The sequence below is a fragment of the Geotrypetes seraphini genome, chromosome 12 (assembly GCF_902459505.1).
Source record: "Geotrypetes seraphini chromosome 12, aGeoSer1.1, whole genome shotgun sequence".
NCBI lineage: Eukaryota > Metazoa > Chordata > Amphibia > Gymnophiona > Dermophiidae > Geotrypetes > Geotrypetes seraphini.
Window position 1 is genome coordinate 107,879,482 of NC_047095.1, and position 24,687 is coordinate 107,904,168.

Sequence of the window (24,687 nt, forward strand, 5' to 3'; positions counted from 1 at the left end):
TGACACCCAGATATATAACTGGACAACATTAAGGGTGCTATTAATGAAGTCCTACAGGCCCTGTTAGCTATATGGTCAGCAGAACTAAATATTGCTGGCTCCTACTATATATAACTTCTAGCGCCTCTCTGACTCTGCCCCTTGTAATGTCCAACATAGATGGTTAGTGCTGATATTTAACCAGTACCACTGATTATCAGCTGATAGCTAGATGCAGGTGATTTAACCACTTAGGAGCCTTTGATTGTTGATGACTATGTTCATAGGGAAACTCATTTTAGGCTCTTTTGAAAATGCTCCAGCACACAATGGTGCAGGCCCACAAATACAGATAATAAATTAAGAATGAAACAGTAGCATGTTTTTTACTCTGAGGTGTATATGATGTATAACATGTATATTTCAACTGCAAAAATGCAAAAAAACACCCACATTTACGCATATAATGCTGATTAATAGGTGTCAGTAGTATTCAGAACCATTACAATGATATAAAGATCACAAATAGGGTTAAACCCTGAAAAATTGTGCCTTTAATATTCAATCACTGCACTTTGACCACTGTGATAATTGCAATAAGTCCAATACTGTGAAAGAACTATTCAAAAAAGTAGTACTCAACTGGGGTGTCCGAACACTTCCAGGTTCTGACACGTTTTGCCAGACCAGGCTTCCTCAGAGAACCCACCGTGAAGTGCTTTTTTAAATATGTTTTTACACAGGTTTGCTTCACACGTTTATGTTTTGTTTTATGTTTTGTAGGTCACGTTCTGTTTAAATCCCTTCACGGTGGGTTCTCTGAGGAAGCCTGGTCTGGCGACATGAATCAGAACCTGGAAGTGTTCGGACATCCCAGTTCACAGTATAAAGCATTGGACTTATTGTAATTATCACAGTGGTCAAAGTGCAGTGATTGTGTGGGTGATTTTTTGCAGTTGTTCCACGTATCACCCACGTGGCATTAAATGTGTTCCCAAGACTTTTTGTTTGGGTAACATGTATGTTTGCCAACTGTTATCCCCTTTGTCAAAGAAGTTACCTCTACAGTATATCACACAATTTTTATTTTTTTTTTATTTTATTTCAGGTAACTCTAACAACCTCTCATATGGGCACAATTTCTCTGTACATGGTGGTAACTTCCAGTAATGGAAAATACCCCATTACTAGAATAAAACAGCCAGTAATAGCTTGCATATCATCCATTCTTTATCACATAATTTATCTTTCCACATCCCAATCAATTACAATATAACAGGAAAGCAGAAAAGCTGGTTTAACAAATCAAGATATGGATGTTATTTTAGCAAATGGGACAAAAAAATCTCCTCACTTCTTCCCCCAGAGAAAAATATTCAACTGGTCATATAAATTGGAGTCCATCTTGATTAGGTAGATTTAAGTTTTCATATAACTTAAGCTTTACTTTAATTTGGGACAGCATCAGTGACCAAAGCCACAGGGTCTCCAAAGAGCTTTTCTCTAAAGAAGGAGCCAGAGTTTTTTTTACATAGTAACATAGTAGATGACGGCAGATAAAGACCCAAATGGTCCATCCAGTCTGCCCAACCTGATTCAATTTAATTTTTTTTTCTTATTAGCTATTTCTGGGCAAGAATCCAAAGCTCTACCCAGTTCTGTGCTTGGGCTCCAACTGCTGAAGACTCCATCATAGTACACTCCAGCCCATCCTCATCCTCCCAGCCATTGAAGCTCTCCCCAGCCCATCCTCAACCAAAAGGCCATATACAGACACGTACCATGCAAGTCAGCCCACTACTGGCCTTAGTTCTTTAATATTTACAATTATTTTCTGATTCTAGATCCTCTGTGTTCATCCCACACTTCTTTGAACTCGGTCACCATTTTCCTCTCCACCACCTCTCTCGGGAGCGCATACCAGGCATCCACCACCCTCTCTGTAAAGTAGAAATTCCTAACATTGTTCTTGAATCTACCACTTCTCAACCTCAAATCATGTCTTCTGGTTTTACCATTTTCCTTCATCTGGAAAATATTTTGTTCTACGTTAATACCTTTCAAGTATTTGAATGTCTGAATCATATCTAAACTAAACTAAACTAAATCTTGGGTTTATATACCGCATCATCTCCGCAGATGGAGCTCGACACGGTTTACAAGGTTAGGGAAGGAACGGAACTCCAATGTAATAGTATAAGTAAGAGAGAAGAGAGGTTAGGTGTGAGAGTGCCAGGAAGGGGACGGGGTTACGTTTTGGAGAAGAGCCAGGTCTTCAGAAGCTTACGGAATGGTAGAAGGGGGCTCAGATTTCTTCTAGGGTAAACATATTAAGGGGTTTCAGTCTCTCCTCATACATCTTCTGGCGCAAACCTCCTATCATTTTTGTCGCCCTCCTCTGGATTGCTTCAAATCTTCTTACCTCCATCTTTTTTTGCACTTAGAGATTATATATACCAACATAAAAACTTCAAATGTGTATCTAATTTGTTTGAAAATGAATGCAATGGCAGAACAACCAGACTTCAATTGTTTTATTTAGTGTGAGATTCTTTATTTTTCATTTAAGAAAATAATCTAACTTTTTAAGTCTTTACATGTCTTGTTAGGTACTTCTTGTTGTTCATCTCAGGCCTCAGAAGAATCATGTAGCATTTGGGGATAAAAATACAGCCAAGCAGTCCTGCACTGGAGGCCAAGATAGCAAATATCTCCACTGCTATCATGGACTTGCCTCTAGTACTTAGGTATGTTGGGATAAAAGCCATCCAGACACTGCAGAAAGCCACCATACTGAAGGTGATGTACTTGGCCTCGTTGAAACTGTCAGGTAGATTTCTTGATAAGAAAGCTACAGTGAAGCTGAGACAAGCCAGAAATCCCAGGTAACCAAGAACACAGTAAAATGCAATTATTGATCCTTCATTACATTCAATTACTATTGCTCCAATTTCTGATTCAGTGTTATGATATGGGAATGGGGGAGCAGTGCATATCCAGACAAGGCATAGAAGAGCTTGAAGAAGAGAACAGCAAAGGACTATAGAATTTGAAAAACTGGAACTCATCCAGTTCCGGAGCTTACTTTTGGGCTTGGTGGCTTGGAAGGCAATGATCACAGTGATGGTTTTTGCAAGTACTGAGGACAGAGAAATAGAGAATGTGATACCAAAGGCAATCTGTCGAAGAATGCAGGTCAGTTTATCAGGACGACCAATAAATAATAAGGAACAGAGGAAGCATAGCATGAGGGAAATGAGGAGACTATAGCTGAGGCTATGGTTGTTTGCTTTAACTATGGGAGTATGTCGGTATTTAATGAAGATTCCCAAAATGAGAGCACTGACTGTACAGAAAAACATACTGACAAGAGTCAAAGATATCCCCAAAGGATCCTCATAGGACAGGAAGGTTATCACTTTTGGGATGCAGGCATCTCTCTTCTGAGTGGACCATTGATCCTCTGGGCACTTTATACAGTTATTCATATCTGAGAAAAAAAAAATAATGTACCAAGTCTTTTCCCAAGCTGTATAAATTTTTAGATAGTAACATAGTAAATGATGGCTGATACCCATTGGTTATACACATAATAAATTCAATATTAAATTAACTTGTCTTTTTTCTTTGATATTTCTGGGCCACAGTCCATAAAGTCCACCTTGGTTTTGTCCTAGGTTCCAACTTATGGCTTTATGTTCAAGCTCACTCCAGCCTATACAACCATCCTGTTGTTTGCAGGTTCCCTACTGTAAAGTCCTGCCAGTAATGTCCTCATATTCCAAGTTACTGGAGTTCCTACTAATGTCTTCCCCATACCATCCTACATTGAATCACCATATATGGGATACAGATCATGCAAGTCTGCCCAGTACTGGCCTTAGTTCTTTAATTTATACCATGCGTTTTCTTATTAGAGATCCTCTGTGCTTATCCATGCCTTTTCAAATTCCTTCACTGTTTGCCTTTCCACCACTTTCCTCATAGTGGCATTCCACCTTCTCCATGAAAAATAATTTCCTAGCATTACTCCTAAATCTTCCTACAACCTCAGTGTATGCCCTCTAGTTTTACCTTTTCCCCTCTCTTTGGCTTGCACTGCTCATACGGTATTGCCTTTCTTTGTGAGAGCCACGCCCAAGCCTATGTAGGAGAGAGGCATGCTTCAGCTCTCCCTGGACTTTCTCCTGCTCTGCAATTACCCTAAGCAGGTGTGTGGCTAAGGGAGTCAGTATCTGTTTCTTAAGATGTGTCCTACTAGTGCATGCAGGGCCGGATTTTCCTATAGGCTAACTAGGCTTCAGCCTAGGGCCTCAAGATCAAGAGGGGCCTACATTCAAATTTTTAGCACAATAAAAAATTACACTATTCTAAAAACAGTGAACCCTAAAACACTGAACCGAAAATAAGGAGAAATTCTACGCATATGACTAATAAACAAACATAAAAATGTATTAATTAAGATCAACGCGTTCGGCACATTGGGTCTGTTCGTTTGTATATACTAGATTGCACCAAAGTATAGTTCATATGTTCACTGATTGCTATGGCAAATATTTACGTGCCTTATGCTACTAAGATCTGGTTTGTTCTTGCATAAATAAAGTACAGATTGGTGTAGATTGGAACAGACAAACGAACAGACCTATTGATATCCCGACGTTCGGTTATATTCGTGTTACTTCGATAATATGAAACACGTGTTAATGTTATTAGAAAAGATTCTTATTTTAGGATTGCGTACACGATCATGTGATTCTCGCCTTTTGAGTTCAGTAGGTTTAATACTTTAGTGAAGTGTTTATAGACTACTGAAAAAAATTTTGTGACAATATCTTCATTTCGCAGAATTCTAAGTAAGTTCTTAACATATGTTTTAAATATTTTAAAATGTATATTACGTGCTTTATTTTATATTTTCATGATTATATCATAAATAATAAAATCCTAGAGCTCGCATGCACTGTTGAAATATCGTGAGTCCTGGTGGCCTGAGGAGTGCTTCTGTGTCACTCCTCATGGCGCCTGCGCCAGCCTCTCATCAAAATTCAGCCGGGGGTGGGGAATCCGAATTGCACACGTGCTCCAGCTCCGGATCAGATCCCGCTGCTCCTCTTTCCCCCCCACCCCTTTCCCGGCTCCGGAGGGGAATCGGTCTCAGCCCCGGGTGGGGGCGCGTGCCAGTCCCCGGTCCGATCCTGCCTCCAGTTCAGGTTTTAGCCGCTCCCCGGTTACCTCGGTTCCGCTTCGGGATCGGAACCGGCTCCGGCCGCAACGGGGCGCCAACTCGGCTTTTCTCTTTCTTTTTCTCGCCCTGGGAGGAGGATCGGGGAGGGAAAGACGTCAGTCCGGAAACAGCTGGGCCTCATAAGTGGAATAGCCTAGGGCCTCTTTTCATCTAAATCCGGCCCTGAGTGCATGGCTTGGGTCTAACGGTGTATTTACCCTCAAAATGTCCTGAATCCTCCCGTGGCTCTTGCTCTTGGGCAAACTCCTCTGAATATGAGTCCTGGTCCATGTTAGTAGGAGAGCTGCTGCACTGATCAGCTGTCTTAAGCTTCAGGGCTATGTTTCTAGGCTTTTTACCTGGAACAAGGCTAACTATAGTGCTAGGCTTGTGATAGTATGTATGTATCCATTTATTTATTGTGATTTATTAATTGTCTTTATGAAGAGATTTGACCAAGGTGATTTTATCTTTGTTAGATATGTCAAGAATTGAAGCTGTCAGTATTGGAAGTGCATATGAGGGTGAAAATGGTTATATGACTGCATGAGACTTTTTATTGAGGGATGAGAACAAAAATTAAATGTTCTAGTGAATCTGGGTTTTCTTCTTCCTCTTGGTGTCAGAATCTTATTGAGCTACAATTTCACTCTTTGTCTTTTGTCTACTAGTGTCTCCATCCCAATCACTTATCCATTCACAATGTAATGTAATATAATGTAATTTATTTCTTATATACCGCTACATCCGTTAGGTTCTAAGCGGTTTGAAGAAAATATACATTAAGATTATAAATGAGAAGTAAGAAGGTACTTAAAAAATTCCCTTACTGTCCCGAAGGCTCACAATCTAACTAAAGTACCTGGAAATTAATAAAGAAGAGAAAATAAAGATGGTTGAAAAAAGAAAAATTCTATGTGAATTTATAGGATGGAAATTAAACTGACTGTGAAGAACTGTATGAAAAATACATATGGAATGCAGTTAGAGAGGGTAGGTTACAATCTATTTATGGTATTTGTTTGGAAGGTGTTAAGGTGGGTAATTTGGGGGAAGGTTATCTGAAGGTAGGTGAATCTTCTGGAGGTAAAAGAGGAGGGGTTAAGATATTTGGATGAATTTTTTGAAAAGCAGGGTTTTGATTTCTTTTCTGAATGTTTTGAAGTTGTCTGATATTGTCATAAGATTGGAGATGGAATGGTTGATTTTTGCTGCTTGTGTTGCTAGAGAGTAGAGGGGAGAGAGAGTGCTGGGATATATTTTTTGGTATAGATCTTTCTGATGTTATGAGTTTGCGTAACTCCATTGTTCAGAAAATAAATAATATGACTATTGTTATGATTTGTTTTGCTTACTATATGCCCCTTTGTTCAAAAGACAGCAGAGTGGTTTACAAAAAGGAATACTTTTTTAAATGCCAAACCATAGCTAAATTTTTTAAAAAACCTGAAAATATAAAATTCAAGATGTAGGGTTTAAAGATTATATACTGTAATTTGACCTTCACTTTTAGCTCTACCAATTTTCCTTTTCGTTAAAAATCTTCATAATGCCGTGTATCACTCACCATTTTGGTTGGAGATCTCTCCATCTAGGCAGGGAATACAATCATAGCAGCAGACAGACTTTTCTTTCTTAATCAATTTCCTGAAGCCAGGAGGACAGCTCGGGCTGCATTTGGACTGTGGAGGTATCTAATAATGAGAAATTAATATTAGTTTCTGGACAGTGTATTTTAAACTGCACTAAGGTTTGCAATGACTTGTTCATGGCCTTTGATATTGTTAATCACAACTTACTCCTTGATATACCGTACTGTCCTTGCTTTGATTCTGTGAATCTGTCCTCTCCTGGTTTGCCTCCTACCTTTCCCAAGGCACCATCACTGTATGTGTTGGCGGTTCCTCTTCTGCTGCTACCCAACTAGCAGCTGGCATACCCCAGGGTTCTGTCTTAGGACCTCTTCTCTTCTCGCTCTACACCTCTTCCCTCGGTGCCCAGACCTCCTGCCATGGCTTTAAGTATCAGCTATATGCTGATGACTCTCAGAACTACCTCTCTACACCCAAACCTTTATCTAAAGTCCAAGAAAAAGTCTCTGCCTGTTTCACTGATATTGATGCCTAGATTTCCTGTAATCATCTGAAACTAAATATGTCCAAGAATGAGCTGCTCCTTGTTCCTCCTAAACCCTCTGATCCTCCTCCTCCTCCTTTCTCCATCTCAGTATCATTGTTCCAGTCTTCTCTTCTTGCAACCTTAAAGTCATCTTTGATTCTGACCTCTCATTTTCTTAGCACATCCAAGAAGCTGCTAACACCTCTCACTTTTACCTCTTCAATATCACCAAAATTTGCCCCTTCCTCTCTGAGCACACTACCCAGACCCTTGTCCACACTCTTATAACCTCATGCTTAGATTATGGAAATGTACTTCTAACTGGTCTCCCACAGTGTCATCTCTCCCCCTTGCAATCTGTGCAAAACTTTGCTGCACGACTCATCTTCTACCAACCTCACTACACTCATGTCACCCCTCTCCTTAAATCACTTCAGTGGCTCCCTATCCACCATCACATGCAGTTCAGGCTCCTATTGCTGACCTACAAGTGTTTCATTCTGCTGCCCCTCAATAACTCTCCTCTCTTCCCTCTTCTCATACACCTCCCAGAGTGCTCCATTCCTCAGATAAACTGCTTTTAGCTGTATCTTTCTCCTCCACTGCCAATTCCACACTTCATTCCTTTTATCTAGCTACCCCCTATGCCTGGAATAAATTACCTGAGTTTGCCTACCAACCCTTTCCACCTTTTTGATATAGCCTTCAATCCTTAACCCTACTCCTCTGTGCACCAACCCAACTGGCTAATTAACCATTCCCCTTAACTGTATCCTAGACATTCTGTTTGTCTTGTCTGTTTAGATTGTAAGCTCTTTTGAGCAGGGACTGTTTTCTTCTTGTTTGTGACCGTGTGCAGTGAGGCGTACATCTGGTAGCACTATAGAAATAATTAACACTCGTAGCAGTATTTCATAAGAACATACAAGTTGCCATCCTGAAACAGATGAAAGACCCATCAAACCCAGTATCTTGTTTCCAAAAGTGGCTAATCCAGGTTACAAGTACCTGGCAAGTTCCAAAGAAGTAAAATATATTTTATGCTGCTTATCCTAGGAATAAGCAGTGGATTTCCCAAGTCATCTAAAAAAAAGGCTTATGGAGTTTTGCTTTAGAAAATTATCCAAACCTCTTTTTAAACCATGCTAACTTAACTTATTTAATCACATTCTCCAGTAATGAATTCCAGAGTTTAATTACACACTGTGTGAAGATACATTTTCTCCAGTTTGTTTTAAATCTACTACTTAGTAACTTCATCACATCTCCCTAGTCCTAGTATTTTTGGAAAGAGTAAACAAGTGATTCATATCTACCTTTTCTATACCTCTATCATACCTCCCCAAGCTGTCTCTTCTCCATGCTAAAGAATCCTAGTTGCTTTAGTCTTTCCTCATAGGGAAGTCATCCTATCCCTTTTATTTTTGTTGCCCTTCTCTGAACCTTAATTTCAATACATTATATATGGAACTCCAGTATGGACACTGAGGCCCCGATTCCACAAACTGTGCCTAACTTTAGGCGTGGTTTAATGTCTGATTTAAGTGGTTAATGAGTGATTTAAGGGTCTTAACAAGCGTTAATTGGAACATAGATGGAGTTAGGTATCAGGTAGGTGTTCTCAGAATATAGATGCGAGTTTTGGAAAAGTCATGTCCAAGTATGTAGACATGGGTGTAACAAGGGCGTAAAATGTGCATGGTTAAGGATAGGCACCAGATAAACAATAGTTGGGTCAGCACTGTTCCCTCTAAGCTGAGCAGGAGTCCTCCACCCACAGTCTCACCAATAGAGGGTGCTGTTTTACTGTCACATTTTTCAATTGTGAGGGACATGCAAGTTCTGCAGGACTCCAGGGAACATACCTGTCCTTAGCGACTGAAAATATTCCACCCCCTAGTGGTAGCAATGCAGCTGGAGGACACCTGCTCAGCTTAGAGGGAACACTGTCAGGCAGACTGCATCTAAACATCATGGAAATTGTAGGCAAACGAAAAGCTGGTCTAAGTGTGGTTTCTGCTTGCTTTCTGCTTGGGCTTAACGCAAGTTTCTATGGGTGGAACATAGATGTGCTATGGGCTTCTGAAATTATATTTTCTACATAGACTTCATGAATCTGTTTTTTCCTCTTTTTTCCCCTCCTAATAGATTTAACAAGCTACCATATCAATAGGGCACATCAATACAAACATATTGCATGCAAAACATAATATTTTTCTGCCCAAACAGCAATTACAGCACCTGCCCAAAGAGCTAATTACAGCACCTTTGGCTTTCCTCACTAAACTGTGCTGCAATCAGCTTTTGTTCAAAAGCAAAGAAAGAACATGAAAAAGATATAAATATTGCACACATTACTTCATTTCTCCAAGCTTAAAAACAGAAAAACCAGATATAGACCTTATCATGCATTTTCCCTCATTGCAAAATGGAGCTGTGTAGCTGCACAAAGCTGACCTCATTGTGAGATCATCAAGGTGCACCTGCAAGGTAGAATGCCAAAATTAAAAGATGCAGTGGGTTTTGAACTCACAACCTCTTCAAGATCAGCACACAATTTTAACACGTTGAGATACACCACCTTCCACTCCAATTTCTCTGACTCCCTTTTCATATCATAGCTTACTGACCTGCCTATGTATCATCTGCTTAGGAATGATATCACAGTCACCACAAGAAAGCATTTCTTTCTCACCAAGTTGTTGCACCTTGTCCATTTTCTCAAGCTCACTGGTTCAAATCTCACCTTCACTCAATTTAACAACTTCCTAACAGCTTCCTAAGCTCTCATAGAAGTGTATATATGGTGGACTTTGCTGTTTTTTCATCAGCATTCTGCAGTTTGCAGGCACAAGTGCATCAGATACATTCATCTGCTCTCAACTACAAGCCATTGTGGTAGGAATGTATTTCTTTTTATGCAATATCCGCACAGGGCAAAAAGTATGAGTTTACTAAAATTTCAGAGGGCTTGGACAGGTATTGAAGGAAGGTTCATTTTTTGAGATGTATCCTAGAGACATTACTATTGGTATATTCAACTTGGCTTTATAATTGTGGTTGTGGTTTCATGCCTGAGTAGTGTGTATTGGGGTGGGGGAGGGGTTTAAGATGAGAGAAGAGGCTGCTTTAGACATCTGAGAATTGCTGCAGATCATTTTAAAGATAAACCCAAATATGTTTAAGCAAAGGAATGGACAAAGAGTTTGAAGGTTTTCTTTCTGGTAGAGAAATGAATATCAAATATTTGCACTCAAGACTTGAACCCCTGATGTATGGAAGATAAAAGAAGTGCCTTAAGGCATAGAGCTATCGAAGAAACTACATTTAGAATTTGGTAACAGAGCCTCTACAGACTAAGTAGATGACAAATGGCTTCTTGTCAAAGCTTTGAGAAGTGATCAAAATGATTAAAGGTCAGTACAGGTATGTTGTCCCAAACCACGCCCAATAAGATTTGAAAGTTTTCTGGTGTGAAGTTCTAACAGTGCCTAAGATGTCAGCTGCTACTTAGACGTGCTTAGTATAAGAAGGTCCACCAGAGCAGCTTTTTCTCTTTTAGACTCCTGTTCTGTGTTATTGCTTATGCTGATTTCTGAGACCTTACCTTTCTTGATTATCTTTTAACCTTTTCTTTCCTATATCTACCACAACTCTCTCCATTCTATAAGACCATTAGCAGCTATAGTAATTTGCAATTTTGATGTCTTTCTAACCTTTTTCATCTTTCCAGGTGACTATGCTGTACCTATGCAAGGAACTCTTTGCTAGCAGCTCAGATACCAAATCTAGGTGAGAATGATATATTGCTAGCTACTTAGGTGTCTTTATTAGATAAAAGCTCAGGAAGAGACGCCCGGGGGGAATGGCCTAAGGAAGATGGCTGCGGGAGTCTGGAGCTAGACGCCACGGATGTTCCCTGACTGCTGTTTCTTTTTCTAAAGTGGAGAAATGGTGAAACAAAAATCCAAGATTCGGATTTTCCCTGACGAATCCTTACCAGCAGCAACGGGCCCGATGGACGCCTTCCTTCAGCGAGGGACGCCAACACAGCCGGAGGCTTTCTCGGCTGGGAGAGACACGCTGGCTGAAGCGTTGCAGCTCTCCCTCGAGGCAACATCTCTGACCCCGGAAGAGCGGAGTCCTCCGAGTCGCCCGGGGGCGTTTGTCCGATTGACTGAAGATCAAAGTCCTCCAAGTCCTCCGAGTTGCTCGGGGGCGTTTGGCCAGTCGACGTTGGAGGAAATGCACCAGGGTGTTTGCTCTCCAGGCATGCTGAGTTTGGAAGTCGGCTCAGTAGGAGGAGGAGTGAAGCCACTATTATCTGTGCATTCGGAGGAGCTGGGACAGAAACTTCCTCAGGATTTCCTGACATTAACTTCATCACCTGCTGAAGTTCCAGGTACTTTTACACCAGAGGTTCTGGGTGCTGAACTGACACCAATGCAGAGGCCCAAGGTTTTCAATATGGAGACAATTTGGGAAGCAATATCTACTTTGCAAATCTCTTTGGGAACTCAAATGCAGCAACTTACTACACGTTATACCTTTGTTGTGTCTGAAAATTTGGAAATGAAAAATAGGATATCCAGCGTTGAAAATAAAGTGGATGGATATGAAACTAGATTAAAAACAGTGGAGTCCCAGGCTTCGGTCTGGGTAAAAGACAGTGGAAACCTTAATTTTAAGGTGGAAATGTTGGAAAATATGACTAGAAGAAGTAATCTTCGGATTATTAACTTCCCAAAATTACCACTTATTTCAGCGCAGGATACATTTAAAAAATATTTGAAAGAAGTTTTGAAAGTTTCCGAAATCTTCTATCCGCCTCTCACTAAAATTTATTATTTACCAACTAGAGCATCTGTTCAAAAACCAAACCAGCAGAATTTGTCTGCTGATAGTTTGGATTTGACAAATTTCCTGGAGAGGTCAGGTGAAGAGATACCGGCAACTGCTACGCTATTTGTACAATTTGCTATAGATGCTGACAGGGAATGGATGCTTAAATTGTTTTTCAAGTTTAAAGATGTTCCATTTATGACTAAAATAGTGAGAATGTATCCAGACGTGTCACGAATGACCCAAAAGAGAAGAAAACAATTTCTTATTTTGAGACCAAGGGTTCTGCAGTTAGGTGCAACGTTTGTACTCAGATTCCCCTGTAAATGTGTAATGACCTATCAAGGGAACAGATTTATTTTCTTTGAACCTCAGCAGTTGACAAAATTTATTTCTGCTAAAGAGCAAACTTAAATTCTTGAGAGAAGTTCAGTCTCAACCTGCTCAAGTATAAGGTTTTTGGTTATGTTCTCTCCCGCTACCATTTTCATTTTTCTTTGTACTATTTGATTAAGATTTCAGCAATTTTAAAGCTTTCTCCCCCATGGATTGAGGTCTAACGATACAAACCAGTAAAAATTTATTTTGTGTTTAATGTTATGCTGTATGAGAAAGGGAAAAATTTTGCCTTGATTCCTTTATTTCAATTGTAAATGTTTATTATTACCTATTGTCTCATTTTAATCTTTGAACTGACTTGTATTATTTTCTTGTTTTGACTAATATTATGTCAATACTATAAAATGAAAATAAAGATTTAAAAAAAAAAAAAAAGCTCAGGCAGAACTTATTTCTTCTTTTGGACTCCCATTCTGTGTTATTGCTTATGGTGATTCTCCATTAACTTTTTGTCCCCCTGATATCTGCCACAACTCTCTCCACAGGGTCATTAGCAGGTCTGAGAATTAGTGATAATAAAAATTGGTTCCAGGTGTATTGGCTGAAAAAACGCCCATGCTGTTTGAAACTTTGGTGCAGGAAAATGGATATGCAAATTAAATGAATATGTAGAACCTATAGCAGTGCTTTTTCTCATAGAACTAAAGGTAAATCTTTTTAGAGTCATAATTGTTAGGCATCCTTATTATAAAAAGGGAATAGCGTTTGTGCTTCTGTTCATTGTAGCTGTTATTTTGAGACTTCTGCTGTTTATTTTTGCCACAAATGTCTTTCTAACATTTTCCTCCTTTTCTCCTGATTTCAGGTTCCCAGAATGACTCCCCTTGTGTTTCCCAGAGGCTAGAGCAGGTCTGTTAAAATTGGGTTCAGCACACCAGCTTGTACCTGGCCAAAGATCCAGCAGCTTAAATACCAAAACAGAAAGAATAGGTGAGAATGATGTATTGCAAACTTTGTTTGCTTTGTTTTCCCTGTTATCCTAGCAGAATTAACTGCCTATACGGAACAGTATAATAAAACCAGAATTGCTATTCTTGCAAGTCTTGTTGTCTAGCACAGCAGTATAGAATGAAGGTTAGTGTGTTAGCATGTCACATTTTTCAAGATTCACTCTGATGTTCCCAGTTCAAGTCCCACTGAAAATAATATATTATAAATATCCTTTTAAAGATGGTATACTGTGTTTATATTATGTTAAAGCTTACAATCCTGAAATAATGGAACATAATTGGTAAAAAACACATTTTTACATATAACTAAATACATTGTAGGGACATCTACCTGACGTCTAGAAGTGCAAAAAAAAATTTTGGAGATGCGTATCTGATGCCTATCTTACGTCTAAGTAATGCGGAGCATGACTTGTGCTCCACAGATGTCTAAACCACACCTAAACTTAGGCGCAGTTTGCAGAATTGGGGCTTGAGGCCCTAATTCTAAAAAGTTTATCCAAATGTAGGCATAATCAGTACTAATATTAGCACTCAATGCCTCACAATCAACCTTTATTGGACTTAATTGAAAGTTATTTTCCTAACTCATAAATCTTGATGCAATAAAAGTAGGCATCTAGCCCAAACTGCCTATACTATAAGTGGTTGGTGCTAGAAGCTTAGGGTTTGAGATCCATGTTGTGGTTTGGCATTTGTACCCCTGGAGCTTCTCTGTTTTGTACAGCCTTTGCTAAAGAAGAGGAACAGAGAGAAGATGTAATATAAGGATATTGTTCTGCCTTATTTCCCTTAGAAAATAGACTGAGACCTTCCTCATTTCTGGGAAGTATAGTAGATAGAGCTAGCTGTTTTTCAGGATTGTAGATTTGGGATTTAGCTGTATCATTGTTCTGGAAAAGGGAAACTGCAAGGTTTACTGCTTTATTGTATTGGTTTAAATAAGTAGTAATAAATCACATTTACAGTAAATCACAACATACATGACATGGTTTGAGATCTTCCAACATGATCTCACATTACTTATCTCTGACCTGAGTAAATGCACTCTCCCACACAATTGCCTTCTCATTGCTGATGAAATCCTGACCTGAGATAGCATATGGGTTATAACTTCCAACAATTTCATTCCTCACAGTTCCATTGGGTAGAAAGACTGAATTTATAATATCATAACCGATGGATAAATCACCATTCTTATCAAAAAAGATCTCTTCACCCATAATATTCTTGAAGTGGACACTCTTCAAATGATGATGAAACTAAAGAATGAGGGATGGAATTTTAGTAGTGTCCCTAAAGCCAGGTTATTAATATCAAACTGAAGAAGAAAATACTAAGGGAAATAATCTCAGTAGTTTACAAGTATAAAATGCATACTGTGTATATATAGGGTCAAATTCTATATGTGGAGGTCATAATCAAAACATTCATCTAAGTCTGATTTGGTTATATGGTGTTTGACACTCAAAGTCAGCAGCAGGAAAATGTCCATTCTCAAAAAATATGTTTAGAATAAATATATATTTTTTTGAAAATCATTATCCAGGCTATTGTTCATCCAGAGCGCCAATACATCTATCTTTATACCACATTTTCAAACAAAATTTTGTCCAAGCTCCAAATACCCAGAACAAGATCAGACATGGCAACAGAGCAGAGAGGCACCTAACAGGGCAGTACTGGGAACTTCACAAAAAGGATGCCACATAAACATCTCACCAGAATTCCCTTCTGGAGGCACCTATAAGGCAGTAGAGTAGGGTTTGGGTGGGGTTGGTGGGTGTACATGTTCCACCATAAATGTAATGGTTAGAGTGGCTTATGAGCCTGGGTACTCCTCATATATAGTAACATAGTAACATAGTAGATGACGGCAGATAAATACCTGAATGGTCCATCTAGTCTGCTCAACCTGATTCAATGTAAAAATTTGTTGGGTTTTTTTCCTTCTTCTTCTTAGCTATTTATGGGCAAGAATCTAAAGCTCTGTCCAGTACTGTTGTTAGATTCCAACTACTGAAGTCTCTATGGTTCACTAGCCCACCCCAGGAGTCTTGGGTCTCCTTCCCTGTGACCTAGGACTCCGATTGGCCTAATACCCCTCCCATGACAATGCCCCCTTTCCCATTATTCACTTTCCTGTCTAATATTTACCTGGAGACTTTGTTTACCCAGACCCTACCAATCTAGTTTAAAGCTCTCTTCATTAAGTTACTCAGTCTTCTGCTGAAGACATTCCTTCCTTTCTTTGATAGATTCACAACTTCTCTGTTCATTAACCCTTGAAAAAACCTCCTATGTCCTTAAATCCAACATGAATTCAATTACACAATCTGTGAACTTCTCTTTCTTGCCCTTCACCCTCAATAGAGAGGATCAATGAGAACATAATCTGCTTCATCTTCTCTCTAATAACTATGACATCACTTGTGATATATTTGGAAGGGCATTTGCAGTATCATTTGTGCCAACACTCGTGGAGGGGCATAATAAAAAAAGTCTAAGTCCTTTTTTGGCCTAAGGCACTAGTTGCCCAAAGTCAGCAGTAGAAAAATATCCATTCTTAAAAAAATACATCCAAAATGTGGCTTTGGATGTATTTTTCATGAATGGCCTACTTCTACGTCCAGGCATTTAATCGCCCAGACCGCTACTACTTTATACTATATTCCTGACCAAAAATTTGCCCATGTCCTAAACATCCAAACAAGGCCTTCTAGGCATAAGAATGGCCAGTCCTTCACCTAACACCATGATTATCTATCAAAAGCACCAGTTAGAGAATCAGGGAACCCACCTACTACTGCCGCAAAGATTGCCGGCAGGAGGGATGCTCAATCCCTCCTGACAGACACCCCCGCACCACCACAAACATTGCTGTCAGGAAGGATGCCCAATCTCTCCTGATGGACACCCCCACCCCCCTCCTGCATACATCGCTAGTAGGAAGGATACCCATTCCCTCCTGCTGAACAACCCACCCCTAAAAGGTAAGCATCTTTTAGACCCCCTAACCCATCCTGACCCCCTAGTCCAGCTGGATAGCCCCACAGCCCAACCAGACCTTCCCTTGCCTGGTTGGCCAGCCAGCTGGATGCTTCCTCTGTCCATCTGGCAGGCCTGCATTCACATGGCTAAAAATGTAAAAAAGGGAGATAAAAATTTTTTCAGATATATGAGTGAAAGGAGGAAGATAAAAAATGGAATTGCTAGGCTAAAAGATGCTGGGAACAAATATGTGGAGAGTGATGAGGAGAAAGCAAATGTGCTAAACAAATACTTCTGTTCTGTGTTCACAGAAGAAAATCCTGGAGAAGGACCGAGATTGTCTGGCAAAGTTACACGAGAAAATGGAGTAGATTCTGCGCCGTTCACGGAGGAGGGTGTTTATGAGAAACTTGAAAAACTGAAGGTGGACAAAGCGATGGGACCAGACGGGATCCATCCCAGGATTCTAAGGGAGCTCAGAGAGGTTCTGGCGAGTCCTATTAAATAATAATAATAATAATAACTTTATTCTTGTATCCCGCAATACCATGGAAGTTCAATGCGGTTAACAATAGAAGAGACTGTACATTTACAGCGATGATACATATTACAGTGATATTACATTTACAAAGATGTTACATAAATAGCAGTAATAAAAAGGCATATACTAAAGAAGAGACTGTACGTATACAGCGATGTTCCATGTTAAAGCGGTGGTACATTTACAGTGATGTTAAATGTGAGGCAATGAAAAGGCAGGGCAATTAGATAAAACAGAGCTTGAGAAAGAGAGGCCATAGTGGCTTGGGAGGGGGGCGTAGTCAGAGGGAATGGAGGCATGTCGAGGTCAGGAGGGTGCAGGGAAGGGGGGAAGGCAGCGTTAGTGGAATTTGTCGAAGAGGTAGGTTTTTAAAGACTTGTTCAACAAATCTCTGGAGACGGGAGTGATTCCTGGGGATTAAAGGAGAGCGGATGTGGTCCCTATTCATAAAAGTGGTCACAGGGATGAAGCAGGAAACTACAGGCCGGTGAACCTCACTTCAGTTGTTGGAAAAATAATGGAAGTGTTCCTGAAAGAAAGGATAGTGTATTTCCTTGAATCTAATGGATTACAGGATCCGAGGTAACATGGCTTTACAAAAGGTAAATCGTGCCAAACGAACCTGATTGAATTTTTTGATTGGGTGACCAGAGAGCTGGATCGAGGACATATGCTAGATGTAATTTACTTGGATTTCAGCAAAGCCTTTGATACAGTTCCTCATAGGAGGCTGTTGAACAAACTTGAAGGGCTGAAGTTAGGACCCAAAGTGGTGAATTGGGTCAGAAACTGGCTGTCGGACAGACGCCAGAGGGTGGTGGTTAATGGAAGTCGCTCGAAGGAAGGAAAGGTGACTAGTGGAGTCCCTCAGGATTCGGTGCTGGGGCCAATCCTGTTCAATATGTATGTAAGTGAGATTGCTGAAGGGTTAGAAGGAAAAGTGTGCCTTTTTGCAGATGATACCAAGATTTGTAACAGAGTAGACACCGAAGAGGGAGTGGAAAATATGAAAAAGGATCTGCAAAAGTTAGAATAATGGTCTAATGCCTGGCAACTAAAATTCAATGCAAAGAAATGCAGAGTAATGCATTTGGGGATTAATAATAGGAAGGAACCGTATATGCTGGGAGGAGAGAAGCTGATATGCACGGACGGGGAGAGGGACCTTGGGGTGATAGTGTCCGAAGATCTAAAGGCGAAAAAACAGTGTGACAAGGCAGTGGCTGCTGCCAGAAGGATTCTGGGCTGTATAAAGAGAGGCGTAGTCAGTAGAAGGAAGAAGGTGTTGATGCCCCTGTACAGGTCATTGGTGAGGCCCCACTTGGAGTATTGTGTTCAGTTTTGGAGACCGTATCTGGCGAAAGACATAAGAAGACTTGAGGCGGTCCAGAGGAGGGCGACGAAAATGATAGGAGGCTTGCGCCAGAAGACGTATGAGGAGAGACTGGAAGCCCTGAATATGTATATCCTAGAGGAAAGGAGAGACAGGGGAGATATGATTCAGACGTTCAAATACTTAAAGGGTATTAACGTAGAACAAAATCTTTTCCAGAGAAAGGAAAATGGTAAAACCAGAGGACATAATTTGAGGTTGAGGGGTGGTAGATTCAGGGGCAATGTTAGGAAATTCTACTTTACGGAGAGGATGGTGGATGCCTGGAATGCGCTCCCGAGAGAGGTGGTGGAGAGTAAAACTGTGACTGAGTTCAAAGAAGCGTGGGATGAACACAGAAGATTTAGAATCAGAAAATAATATTAAAGATTAAACTAGGCCAGTTACTGGGCAGACTTGTACGGTCTGCGTCTGTGTATGGCCGTTTGGAGGAGGATGGGCAGGGGAGGGCTTCAATGGCTGGGAGGGTGTAGATGGGCTGGAGTAAGTCTTAACAGAGATTTCGGCAGTTGGAACCCAAGCACAGTACCGGGTAAAGCTTTGGATTCTCGCCCAGAAATAGCTAAGAAGAAAAAAAAAAAAAAATTTAAATTGAATCAGGTTGGGCAGACTGGATGGACCATTCGAGTCTTTATCTGCCGTCATCTACTATGTTACTATGTTATTATATGAATGGTGGGCCTTCCATTTCCCAATGCATCATGGGATGTACCAATTAGGGGCCTAAGGCCCTGATTGGCCCAGGTACCTCCTATAGGAGGGGCCTTAGGCACCTGGCCCAACTGGAATCTTAGACCTGTCTCCCAGTACATTCTGGGATACACTAGGAGTGACCTAAGATTCTAGTTGCCCAGATCACTTTGGCCACCCCCCAGTAGTGGCATTGAATTCATCAACTTTGGGTATTTTAAGCTTTGGCCTTTTCTTATCTTTTCAAGGTGTGTGTGATAAAACCGCTAACGTGGCTTCGAAAAAGGAGCCCTTAGTATCTCACTGTTTGAAGGCCAAATACTCATTTGAAGATCTGAGATTTGCAGCAGTGGAAATAATGAAATCTTCCCTGAGAGGTGGAGATTTAAATGCTATACCGATTAAAAACAATCGGTGGATATGTTTTTATTTAGACAGCTTGATACCGAAGAGGTTAAATTGAGAGGGTGACATATAAATTTTGTGTTGGTCTTTGCAGGATGATTTGCTGGGCAACTTTATGTACCCTTTTTGGAGTGTTGAAAAGGTGTGGGTTAAAACTGTGGGGCATTTTAAATGAGTCGATCTGTTGTGAAGAATGGTGTGACGCGCAAAAAAATTTTATGTGTTTTTTTATCGGAGGTGCATGGTGAAGTCTTTTGAAGTGCAATAACAGAGACTTAAACTCAAGTAAATTGACTTCCTTCAAAATGATATGGTGACTTAAAGTAGGACGTAGGACATGATTTTGATATAAGATCGTAGGAAAGATGCTTAAAGCTGCAATGAACTTTGAAATCATTATTGTAGTGAGGCGTCACACCCGATAAGTAAGGAGCATGTTTCTCTCACGCAGCTGTTTTTAACATATTTTTTATGTTTTTCTTGTTTTCTTTTAGATTTTCTTTAATTTTGGCTCACATTGGGTTGGGTGAAGATAGTTTTATGTATAAGATAGTATAATATATACGGCATGTTGACACCGAGTGCATGAGTTTTATATTTGTTGCAGTTTGGCAATGATAGCAGTTAATCCCCTGAAGAAGATCTTGAAGATTGAAATGCTCGTCTATGGGTGAGCGTCAGGAGTTGTTAAAGTTGTGCCAGCACTTTAATCAGTATTTTAACCATTTGAGATAAGTGTAGCCAATACTGGATTAGTTGCAGTCTGTTCAATCACACTGATAGTGATATCAGTGTGACTGGAAAACATGAAATTTAGAATAGCACTTTTGGACACAAATAAGTTTATACTTTTGATAGTTGTGGGAATGATGTATATGTGATTAGAACCTGTGATCCCAGGATTTTGTTTTATGAGATCCTATGATCTAAGCAACAATTGTATTATGACATGCCCATCCCATGAGTTGAATTTATTGTCTTAAAGTATTTTGAAAGGCTTGTAGTGTGGATACTGCTGTTAAACCGATATTTAAAAAAGCTATTAGTTTTGAATAATTACATAATATATTTTGCCCTCAACACTACAGCTTAGTTCATTGTTACAAAAGGTAAAAAGTTACAAAGAACCCCTCTTCTGACATCTAGAATTAACCATGAATATTCATAAGAACATAAGAATAGACTTACTGGATCAGACCAACGGTCCATCAAGCAGGAGGGCAGGAGGGGAGCATGAGCCAGTGAGGTTAATTCCCTTTCTAGTGTGATTATAAAACACATGCAACACTCGGAGATCTGAGGCTCAGCCCCTTTGATAGTAACTAAAAAGGATTTAAGTTCAGGAGCTATTCAGAGTGGATTTACACCTCTGGATAACTTGGACTAAGAAAATGGAAATGACATTTGAAATTTTGAAATGAATATATGTTCTTTCTCATCCTGTATATAATTTTGGTGAAACTGTTGGCTTTCCCCATCTCAATTTAAAAGCTGCTCTATCTCCTTTTTAAACATTAGCACCAGAAGCCTGGTTCCATCCCAGTTAAGGTGGAGTCTGTCCTTTTGGAACAAGCTACCCCTTTTGCATAAGGTTGCCCAGTTCCTAACAAATCTAAATCCCTCATCCCTGCATCATCGTCTCAACCATGCATTGAGACTTTGGAGTTCTACCTTCCTCTTAGGTCCTGTGTGTGGAACTGGGATCATTTCTGAAAATGTAACCCTAGAGGATCTGGATTTTAGCTTTCTATCTAAAAACCTAAATTTGGCTTCCAGAACCTCCCTATCACATTTTCCTATATCATTGGTACCTACATGTACCAGGACAACTGGCTCCTCCCCAGCACTATATAAAATCCTATCTATGTGACGTGTAAAGTCTGCCAAATTTGCACCAGGCAGGTAAGTGATCAGGTGATCCTCATGCCTACCAGCCACACAGCTGGTAGGCATGAGGATGTCTAATGATAAAATGATGTCTAATGATAAAATCTCCAACTAAAACCATTGTCCTAACTTTTCCCTCCTGGGCAGAAGCCCCTGGATATACATCCTCAGTGCGAGAGGATATTGCCTTCTGGTGGGCAGGTTCTAGCTACAGGATTATTTCCTACTTCACCAGGGTAATTCTTTCCTTCTAGGAGACCTCTCTCCTCCAAGACAGCACAGGAGCTACCAGACTGGAGGTGGGACTTCTCTATGGACTTCTCTGTCTTTCTCAGCTCCTCCAAGTCTGCTACTCTAGCCTCAAGGGAACATACTCATTCTCTGTGAGCTAGGAGCTCTATGCAGTGAGCACACACATATAACTTCTCACTAACCGGGAGAAAATCATACATGTGACATTCAATGCAAAAGACTGGATAGCAACCCTCTTGCTGTTGGACTACTGTCTGCATCTTGTTGTTGAGCTGATTAATTAATTAACCTTATTAAGCTAATAGGAATATATTAGACTAGTAAAGAGAGCTTTAGGATTTTATTAAATGTTTTATTTAGTGTTTATTTCTTAGATTGTCTTAGGGTTATATTGTATGTTAATTTTTTGTTTGATTCTTTACTGATAATTAAATATAAAGAGCTCTCCTGCTGTCCTAATTAGAATATTTGAGAATAAATTAAGACTATAAGTATAGAAATGAGCTAGGGATGGGTCGGAGAGGGGAGGGCAGGAGGGAATGGAGACTAAGGCCTCCTTTTACAAAACTGTGATAGCGGTTTCTAGCGTGGGGAGCCCCGCTGAATGGCCTGCACTGCTCCCGACACTTATTGAATTCCTATGAGTGTCAGAAGCAGCGCGAGCAATTCAGCGCAGCTCCCCATGCTAGAAACTGCAATCGCAGTTTCATAAAAGAGGGGGTAAGCCAGACCCTGCTCTACCTGCCTGTCAGAAACTATGGCCCTCTTTAACAAAGGTACGCTATGCGTTTTAGCGTGGATTTAGTGCACACTAAATCAACTCATTTGCTAACCACTAATGTGTCCATAGGATAACATGCACATTTAGTGCATAGGATAACATGCGTTTAGTGCATGCTAATATTTAGCGTGCGCTAAAAAGCTTAGCGCACCTTTGTAAAAGAGGGGGTATCTCTATCAGCAGGGTCAAGGTAATAAAACTGTAGAACTATAAAAGGCTATTATCCTATGGAGACTAGCTAAGTAAAGTTTATTCTTTTAAGATCTAAACTGTCTTTAGAAGGGAACCTACAATTGAGCTTTTCTCTCCAAACCTATCAAAGCTCAGATCAAAATAATGTATACTTACCCAAAGATATATCTTCTAGTCTTCTCTCAGAAAGAGAATGTCCTCTTCCCTCCTTCTCTCATCTCAGACCACTTATCTTTGCTAGGTATTCATGATTACTGCCTTAAGGTTAACTGGCTATATTGCATGATATGCAGCAATATTAACTATTAACTGGCTTAGTTTAGTAGGCAAATTGGACAAATCAAATAGCAGTCTTATTTTTTCCTATTAGAACTTAATTGATCAGCAGTGAATATCAACAAAACTGGTGTAGCTATTGCCAGTTATTAAAAAAAAATAGATATTAAAATGACCAGAATTGAATATTTGTGCTTACCACTAACTTCAGGACTTAGGCAGGCTGCAACCTGTGGTCTGAATATCAGATATTTATATGCATAGTTATATGTATGGTTATCCAAATATGGTATTCAATAGTACTCACTATTCATATAACATTACAGAATGTGTTATTCATTTCAAATATCACTTCAATTTTTTCTTCAAATATTTCATTCAAAATTAAGATTTGAATTTCTCTAAAAGTGATTTTACCTTCCATGGTAAATAATCTGAAACTTCCTGACTTTCTTGACTCCATGTGATATTTTTTCCAGCTTCTGACTTAACCATGTCATGCAAAGCATGTGTCAGTGTGTGCACAGCATTGTATACACTGTAGCTGCTTCCAAAGTACTTGAGGAGACAGTGTGGTATCAAGTCTGGTACTTCCTCAGTGCTGCAGGATCTTCTGATACTTGGGGGGCATCGGCTGTCACATAATGCCTGCCACCATTTATGGGTGCTGTTATTACTTGGAAACAGGATAGGATAAACCTTCCGAATATATTTTGACATGTTTGGAATTTTCTTCTTTGCTATTGTGAATGCCAAAGTATTGTTCTTAATGCTTAACTTCAGTGGATATGTTGAGAAAAAATCCCATTCAGCTGTGGTGATCCATGTTTTTCCAGGTATTTCCATAATGTTTATATGCATATTTAAATTCCAGATATATTCTTTATTAGAATAGATAATGATCACATTAGCTGATGATGAATTAATTTTGTCATTAATTTTATTCATCTTTGCTGGTGGCATAACATTGATGTGATGGAATGTTTCTATGAATTCAATACAACCATCATTCTTTTCAATACCTTCCTTGAGAATCTGGACAGCCCTTACACTGCTGTCATCTTCAGATGCAATGATACCAACCCAGGTCCAGCTAAAATGCTTTAGTAATCTAAGGATCCCAGCACAGAGATGGAGCTCATTGGGGACAGTTCGGTAGAAATAAGGGAAATTAAGAGAATCACTCATAAAAAGATTTTGTGACTTGTAACTGATCTATGGAGGAAAAATAATTCCATCACAATTTCTGTTACTGGTACATTTTAAATAAATATATTATTGTACATATGGAAAATTAAATTTTAACTAAGAGTTTAGAGGACTAAAAGGGGCAAATTCTGTAAAGGACGTCTGAAAGTTATGTGTCATTAAGACATCCAGTGGGAAAATGCTGAGTACAATTCTATAATGCATAGACGTACTATAGAGAATCATGCTCAATGTCGCTCATCGAGTCTAGATATGTCTAAATAGATAGCCATCCTTTACAGAATTGCCTTTTAGGTGTCAAATAGATGTTTTCACGTCTATAACGTTATTGTATTTTAGTATTATGATGACATTAGAATGGCAATTTTATGCTATTTTTCATTAAAATTGTATGCAATGAAACACTGGCACCACAATTACATTTTAATCCTTTTTTACTTTTTGTTCTGTGACAGGGAGCAGTAGGGGATTTGAACCAACGATGTCAGGGTGCTAAGGCTGCAACTTTAACCACTGTACTTATAGGTGAGTGGGGCTTTAATTTTTGAGGCATGG

At 39.7% G+C, this 24,687-nt stretch overlaps 1 protein-coding gene across 1 annotated transcript in view; it reads right to left on the bottom strand.

The window, feature by feature from the left end:
• Positions 1-2,564: 2,564 nt before the first annotated feature.
• The window catches only part of LOC117346268 (vomeronasal type-2 receptor 26-like), a 44,665-nt gene continuing 22,542 nt past the window's right edge, over positions 2,565-24,687 (bottom strand). The window contains exons 3-6 of the mRNA XM_033915668.1: positions 23,341-24,138; positions 14,550-14,777; positions 6,774-6,900; positions 2,565-3,469 (exon numbers count right to left, since the gene is read on the bottom strand). Coding sequence (XP_033771559.1) covers positions 2,565-3,469; positions 6,774-6,900; positions 14,550-14,777; positions 23,341-24,138 — 2,058 coding nt within the window. The remainder of the gene's footprint in view (positions 3,470-6,773; positions 6,901-14,549; positions 14,778-23,340; positions 24,139-24,687) is intronic.